The 7,337-nt window shown below is 52.7% G+C and overlaps 1 protein-coding gene across 1 annotated transcript; it reads left to right on the top strand.

Moving 5' to 3' along the window:
• The first annotated feature begins 4,669 nt into the window (after nucleotides 1-4,669).
• On the top strand, nucleotides 4,670-7,018 carry ID1 (inhibitor of DNA binding 1). The gene is made up of 2 exons (XM_079980655.1): nucleotides 4,670-5,178; nucleotides 6,478-7,018. The coding sequence occupies exons 1-2, from the start codon at nucleotides 4,771-4,773 to the stop codon at nucleotides 6,517-6,519; spliced, it is 450 nt and encodes a 149-aa protein (XP_079836781.1). The 5' UTR covers nucleotides 4,670-4,770; the 3' UTR covers nucleotides 6,520-7,018.
• Nucleotides 7,019-7,337: the final 319 nt, after the last annotated feature.

Here is a 7,337-nt window from a genome sequence, read left to right as displayed (position 1 = left end):
ATGTACTGGGAACCAATGTAAGTCTTTCAGGACCGGTGTTATGTGGTCTCGGCGTCCGCTCCCAGTCACCAGTCTAGCTGCCACATTCTGGATTAGTTGTAGTTTCCAGGTCACCTTCAAAGGTAGCCCCACATAGAGCGCATTGCAGTAGTCCAGTTCCCATCATCCCTGACCACTGGTCTGGCTAGCTAGGGATAATGGGAGTGGTCTTGAACAAGTTGCTAGGCAACGGAAAATTTCCTCAGCAACAGGTGTCCTTATCAGGTCATGCAATCAGCTAAATCTGGGTCAGTGTGAATGAGTAGGTGAATGAGTCAGCATTAGGTCTCTGGCTGGATGGCTAAAAAGAGAAAAGGATTATGGGGTTTTTTCCCTTTATTAATGACCAGTGTAAAGTTTTGTAAATAATAAAGACTCTGAGAAACAGAACCAAATGGTGTTTATTCCTGTAATGGGAATTTCACTAAGAGAGAGCTGGAATGTTGCTGCTGCAAAGAAGTAAAAGGAAAACTCTTCTGTAAAAGGAATTGCAGAAAGAAAGAGGAGACGTTCACGCACCAACAAAGACTGCTGTCTAGCAGGGAAGCTGGCTCACTTGCAGATGAACTGTTTGTCCAGCGTTCTCCCAGATTTGTTTGCACAAAGTTTGCAGGGAGGCTAGACGGTGTCCTTGTTTATTTACTGAGTGTGCATCTTGAATTGTTTGCGGAGAGATGACATTGCGGCCAGGCAAATGTCATCCCAGGACAGTTGTGCCATCATCACTTTCCTTATCACACACACACAAAAACTACTTATTTTCTCCTTTTTTGTGGGGTGGGAAGTGGGTTTGTTGTGCAAAAGCTCCCAGTCAACTTCAGTTGCACAAATTTGCCATGTGCTGGTATTTGATCGAATCTTGCCCCTTCCGCTAACTTTGACACCAGTTGACAAAACTGCATTCCTTTGTGTGTGTCCCCCCCACAGCCAACTCCAGAGGCTTCCAGCACTAGAGGAGACCCTAAGAACAAGATGTCCTCTTTTAGTTTTACTTAGTGTGTTTTATTTTCCTTTTGATTGGGCGTCCTCGCTGTTTTTACCCTGCTTTCTAAACTCCTCTTAAACAAACTGCTTAATTGGATTTCTTGGCTGAAAAGGTTTCTGAAGGCACAGGGGAGGGGGGGGCTCTTTCTCTCCCTCCCCCACCCCCACCCCATTGCTCAGACATTTGGGCCACTTGTTTAAAGCGCTGGGAGATTTAAAGACTTGGGAGATCAGCTGAAGCTGAAAGGCAGGAGACTTGGGGTGGGGTCTTCAGGTGAGAGTCTATCACATGCCTGCATATTCAGGTTGCACCATAAGAGCTGACTGAGGTTGCATCTACAGCGTGAGTAGGCAAACGAAGGCCCCGGGGCTGGATCTGGCCCAATCGCCTTCTAAACCCGGCTCCAGACGGTCTGGGAATCAGTGTGTTTTCACATGAGTAGACTGAGTCCTTTTATTTAAAATTCATCTCTGGGTTGTTTGTGGGGCCTGCCTGGTGTTTTTACATGAGTAGAATATGTGCTTTTATTTAAAACGCATCTCTGGGTTATCTGTGGGACATAGAAATTCGTTCATTTTTCTTTCTTTCAAAATATAGTCCGGCCCCCAATAAGGTCTGAGGGACAGTGGACTGGCCCCCTGCTGAAAAAGTTTGCTGATCTACAACTTATGCTTAAAGAACTCCAGTGCAACTTTAACAGTCATAGAACCACAAAACTGTAGAGCTGGAAGGGATCCCAAGGGTCATCTACTCCAACCCCCTGAAATGTAGGAATATGCAGCGGTCGAACCCGCAACCTTGGCATTATCAGCGCCATGTTCTAACCAACTGTGGTCAGAGTGATCCAGACATGCAGAGGTGCCCACAAAATGGTTTCTAGCAAGATCTGCGTACGCCGTAAGATTTCAGTGAGATCTCACCAGATTTCAGCAAGATCTCACAGGATCTCACCAGAAATGGGCGCCACTGCCATTGCTGCTTGTGCTCCCCCAGTGGTGGAGGTGGCAGGCAATACACCGGCCCATGGGTTTCTGCCACCTGAGGCAGCTGCTTCACCCCACCTCATGGGTGGTATGGGTGGTGCTGGGAATTCTAGCTCTGTCCTTAGCAAACTACAGTTTCCAGGATTCTTCAGGGACCACGACAGTCATCCCCAAAGACCAGAATTATTATTTTTTGACAGCAAGCAAAGGGATTTGGGGGGGGGGGAGCATAGGATTGACACTTGCTTGGACGCAACCTCATCTAATGTTGGGTGGGGGGCGGTGATGAAATTCCCCCCCAGCGGGCCCTCTCCGTGGAGAAACAGCGTGGAGAGCTCAGAAGAAGCATCTTTCGGGAACTCTGGAAAAACGCCGGGCATCCGGCGCAGTTCTCCCGCTGGTTGGCAACCGGCCTGCGGGGGGCGCTGCACCAAACGCCAAGCGCAGACCAGGAAAGGGGGCGAGCAAATGCGCGGCCCCCCCCGACGCCGCTCTATGGGGCCCCGAACAGCTGGCTCCTGGTTGTGGAATGCCATCTTTAGATCGCGCCGGGGGACGAGGTGTTTGTGTGTGTGTGTGTGCATAACAGCGGGAGGGGGATTAGCCCCCCCCAAAAAAAACCTCCCTGGCACCTGCGAGAGACCCCCATTGTCGGGTGGGGGGGGGACGGGACTCGACGGCTTCGAGGTGATAAAAGCTCCGGGCTGGGTTTCTCAGGGCCCTTGGCTTGCATGTGAATGGCGTTGGGGGGGGGGGGAGGCGCGGAGGAGCTCCCCCCTCCCCCTTTCCTACCCCCCCCTCCGCCCTTGCGGTCTCCATGGGCACCGGCCGCGAGGCGCCAGGCTGACAGCGCTCAGGGTTTTATGAATGGGTGACATCACAGGCTTTGGCGTCTCGCGGTCTGAGCGGCTTGTTAAGACACAGAAACAGCCCGAGGGGGCGGGCAGGGTTCGAGCTGGGGGGGGGGGTTAGGGAGAGAGAGAGAGACGGAGCGCTACCGAGGCTGCTTTGGGAACGGCTATAAATGGCAACGGTCCAGGCCGACTGGAAGAGAGGGAAAGGAGGGAAGGAGAGAGAGAGAGAAGGAGCTGGGAGAGATGAATGGGGCGAAAGTGAAAGTGGGAGCCCCCGAAGAAGGCAATTCGGGATCGCGCTGCAAATTAGGACGGGGGCGCCGGCGGCTGGGAGACTTTGCAACGCTGGGCTTGCGGGTATTCATTGCACAAACACACACACACACACACACACACACACACACGAATTGTGGTTGTTTTTTGCTTGCGTTTTGGAAACAAGTTGGGCGCTTGCAAAGTCCCGATTCCAAGCTGCCTGCGAAGTGGCTGGTGGGTGGATCGGGGGGGGGGCAAGGGCGATCCTCAGCAGCTGTGCTCAGGATCTCATCCTGCGACTCCGAGAAGGGTCGGCTGCAAAAGTTGGGTCGGATTCATTCAGCAAACGCGGAGCCCCAGGGACAGGATAGGAATATCGACAGGGGTCCTTGCTGGGAGAGTTTACTGGAATGATGGCTTTGCAGCCTCATTCAGTGAATTCACTGGTATTTAGCAATGATTCACACCACAACCCACGCATTTTATTTATTTTTTTAAAAGTTGGTTTCCCCCACCACCTCCAGTCGATTTGCAGCTGTGGAGCGTGTGAACGCGCTAACACGTGACCAGACTGGGATTAAACATTCATCCCGGAAACCCTTCAGAAATCGAACTCGTCTCAAACGTGACCGCTTTTATCTCCTTTCTAGAAGGATCCCGGTTTTCATCGCGCGTTGATTATTAATCAATCAATCAATTATTCCCGGACTTTTGCAGTCACCGAAACTGGAGGGGATCGAAACTTTAAGAGCCCCCCCCCCGCCTAATCCATTGCATGCCTTGTTTTCTAAAACAGCTTCCAAATCCGCTCTCCCATCGTTCTTCGGCCTTAACGCTTTGGAGCCCAGTTTAAATAAAATTAAATATAGTTTAAATAACTATAGATGGTGCCTGTAGCAGTCGGCGATCGGGGGAGGGGCGGGGGGGGGGCCAGGACGATCTTTAATAAAATAAAAAAACCCGGCTAATTTTCCCCTCTTGAGAAACATCTTAACTTCTGCATTAAGGATGGCGAAGGAACGCCTTCTGGGAGAAAGTTTGCAAATCTATAAATATATATATTTACATGATATTAAGTGAGTGTTTAATGGGTGGCGGTGATCCGGGGGGGGGGACTTTAATACCCCATTTGTTTCCGTGTATGGAGGAGGGGGGAGGGGGAGGAGGCGGCGGGGAGGCGAAAGTGTCAAATCTGTCGTTAAAAACTATTTATTTTTCAAGTGCCTGTCACATTCCTTTCATCCTCCTCTTTTTCCGGATAAAATGCCCCCGAGCTCCTTACACCTGCAGCTCTCCCCAATCTCTCTTTAAAAAAAGAAGAAGAAGAAGAGGGGGCGGGAACTCCTTGCTTCCCATGATGTTTGGCTTTGGAAAAAAAGAGAAAAAAATTCACCCCAAACTCCCTTTTCAATTCCGTCCCGCAGAAGAAAAGTTGCTGCGGGAGCCACGCCCCCTTTCCCTCCCTCCGCGCCTGTGATTGGCTCCTTCGCACGGCGCTCGGCCCCGCCCACTCCTCCCCGGCCCCTATAAATAGCTGGTCCTGCTGGACGGCGCGGCACTTGCAGCGCTTCGCCCGTCTCGCTGCGCGCCTGGATTTCCAATTTTTTCTCGCTTTTCCTCCTCCTCCTCCGCCGCCTCAACCCTTCGCGCAGCCATGAAGGTGGCCACCGCCGCAGCGCCCGCCGTGTCGCCCGGCCCCAGCTGCACCCTGAAAGGCGTGCGCCTGGGCTCCGGGGGCGCGGGCGAGCCGGTGTCGCGGTGCCTGTCGGAGCAGAGCGTCTCCTTGTCCCGGGCTGGCAGCCCGCCGCCCCCTCGGGGCTTGCCCCTGTGCCCGGAGCAGGCAGCCGCCGCCGCCTCGCTGCTCATGGACATGAAGGGATGCTACTCGCGCCTGGCGGGGCTGGTGCCCACCCTGCCCCGCCACCGACGGGTCTCCAAGGTGGAAATCCTCCAGCATGTCATCGATTACATCTGGGACCTCCAGCTGGAGCTGCAGCACCCGCTGGGCGCCGGGCCGACCCCGCAGAGGGCCACGGACGAGCCGGCTGGAGCCGTGCCCGAGGTGAGCCCCGGCCGCTGACCCACCGCGCCGCCGTCTCTCCCTCGGCTGCTTGGGGGGGGGGAGGTTACCACGGGAGGGGCAGCGAGAGGAGGGTTTCAAGGTGTCCCTCGCCTGCCCACGGACCCTGCGTCTAGGGGGGCGTTTCCAGCCTTGCGCCCCCACCCCGATGATTTGACTTCCTTTTCCATACGGACACCACTTTCCCCTGGTCTCCGTGGTTTGGGTGCCACTATCATGCGCTTTTGGGGCTGCTGCTTCTGCTTCTTCTGGGGGGTGTTTTTACCCCACCCCAAATCCTGATCTGGAGTTGCCCTTCCGCACCATGGACTCTAAACGACCTGGCACCCTTGTGTGCCGCTGCTGCCTTTGGAGTTTTTACTTTCCGGACCTCCATTCTTGGGGAGGGGATTCCCACGCCACCGCTCTGGGTGCGCTTTCGTTTTTCAACCTGGAGGTGATGCCCTCTGCCTGGTGTTCCTAGTCGCCCCACCCCATTTTTCCCTATTGTAGATACAGTATTGCCTCTTCTTTGCCGGGGGGGGGGTGTTTGTTAATTTTCCCCATCCCATATCCTTCCAGTTTGTTTCCTGACCCTGTATTCCTCTTCTCTGATGCCTCTTTTGACCTTTCCCCCCCCTCAAAATTCTTCTGATTCTCACCCCCTTTTCTGTCCCCTTTTTGGGGAGATGGGGCATACACCCCCCTCCAGCCTTTATTGTGGCTTCTTCTTGCTGCTGTCAATATTCAGCCCTTGGCTATTGCATTAAAGCACTGTATTCAAATCAAGACTGCATGGATTCTCTCCCTTTGCAGAAAATACTTTTTGCCCTCGCCCATTCTCCTCCTCCGGTCCTCTCCCACATGTTGTGCCTTTTGGGGGGGGGGTTCAGGGCAGCCCCATGGATATTTCCCATCATCCCTGACCTGTGGCTGCAAGGGCTGATGGGAGATCGAGTCCCAGTCTCCACTTAGCTACAGGAAGATGACAGTGGCTGCCTAGGGAAACTGGAATGGCAATGGCTCTTGCTTGCATTCCGGTGGACTTTGCTCTTGCCATTGATGTTGTTTGTTTGTGTGTATGTGTGCTCTGGGTTAGGCTTGATGAAATCTGGTAGCACTGAACCCAGTCACCCTTAATTTTCAGAAGCTTCACAAGCTTCTGGGTTTCACAGCAGTCTTCAGCAAAGTGCTGGCTTCATCCCTAGGCAGAAAATGGGGAGTTAAGAACCAACGTTCTGTGGATTTACGAATTGGTTTTTATCTCCACGCTGATCCATCTTATCTTGTGTCTCTTTCCAGGCTGCTTGTGTGAATGCTGACGACCGGATCCTGTGCCGCTGAGGGCCAGTCGGGGCCTGCGGAACGTCCTTGGAAGAAATGGCTTTCCTGTTGCTCCTCCAATGGCAGGGGAAGGAATTCTCTCCTCTCCCAACGGACTAGGTTCCAGTGGACTTGGGCAGAGAGACTGCAAAGGACATTTTTACCGGAGGTGAAGGAGAGTTGAAATCAACAGCCTCTGCCCCACTTTCCCCATGTTGAAAGGGTGCCACGTGGGTGTCTCTTAGCTAGAAAGAGGAACCAGCGCCGGTGAACTCAAACTGAACTCCAAAGCAGCACCCTCCATGGAAGGGGCTTAATGCTTAAGACGGGCAGTGCTTGTTCTTTGTTTAAGAAAAGAGAAAAGCAGCGTGTTGTAACTCTCTCCAAAATACTTCTCAGATTTCTGAGAATCATTCTTGTATTGTATATTACAATGATAATGTTTCCCCCCTGAGAATATTGTTCTACAATAGTTTGAGGTTTTTGTTATTAAAACAAATGCATATTGCGACAAATGGTCCTTTGGGGTCGTGTGGCTTTTATTGGATGGAAAGAGGATTTTGGGGTATAAATTAGGTCAGTTGTTATCCGGGAAAGAGGTGTTTGGAAGACCATACAAACCACCACCCTCTCTGCGGAAAAGAAAAACCAGGAGCCAACGTCTCCCTCAAATTCTGAATCCTTCTCACACATTCTTGGTCATTCTTAACAGCCCTGCATGGTGGTTGTTGTTTAGTCGTTTAGTCGTGTCCGACTCTTCGTGACCCCCTGGACCAGAGCACGCCAAGCCCCCCTGTTCTCCACTGCCTCCCGCAGTTTGGCCAGACTCATGTTTGTAG

This window comes from Podarcis cretensis (assembly GCF_951804945.1).
Source record: "Podarcis cretensis genome assembly, chromosome: 6".
NCBI lineage: Eukaryota > Metazoa > Chordata > Lepidosauria > Squamata > Lacertidae > Podarcis > Podarcis cretensis.
The sequence above is the reverse complement of the archived record's forward strand: the minus strand, read 5'-3'. Positions and strand labels throughout refer to the sequence as shown.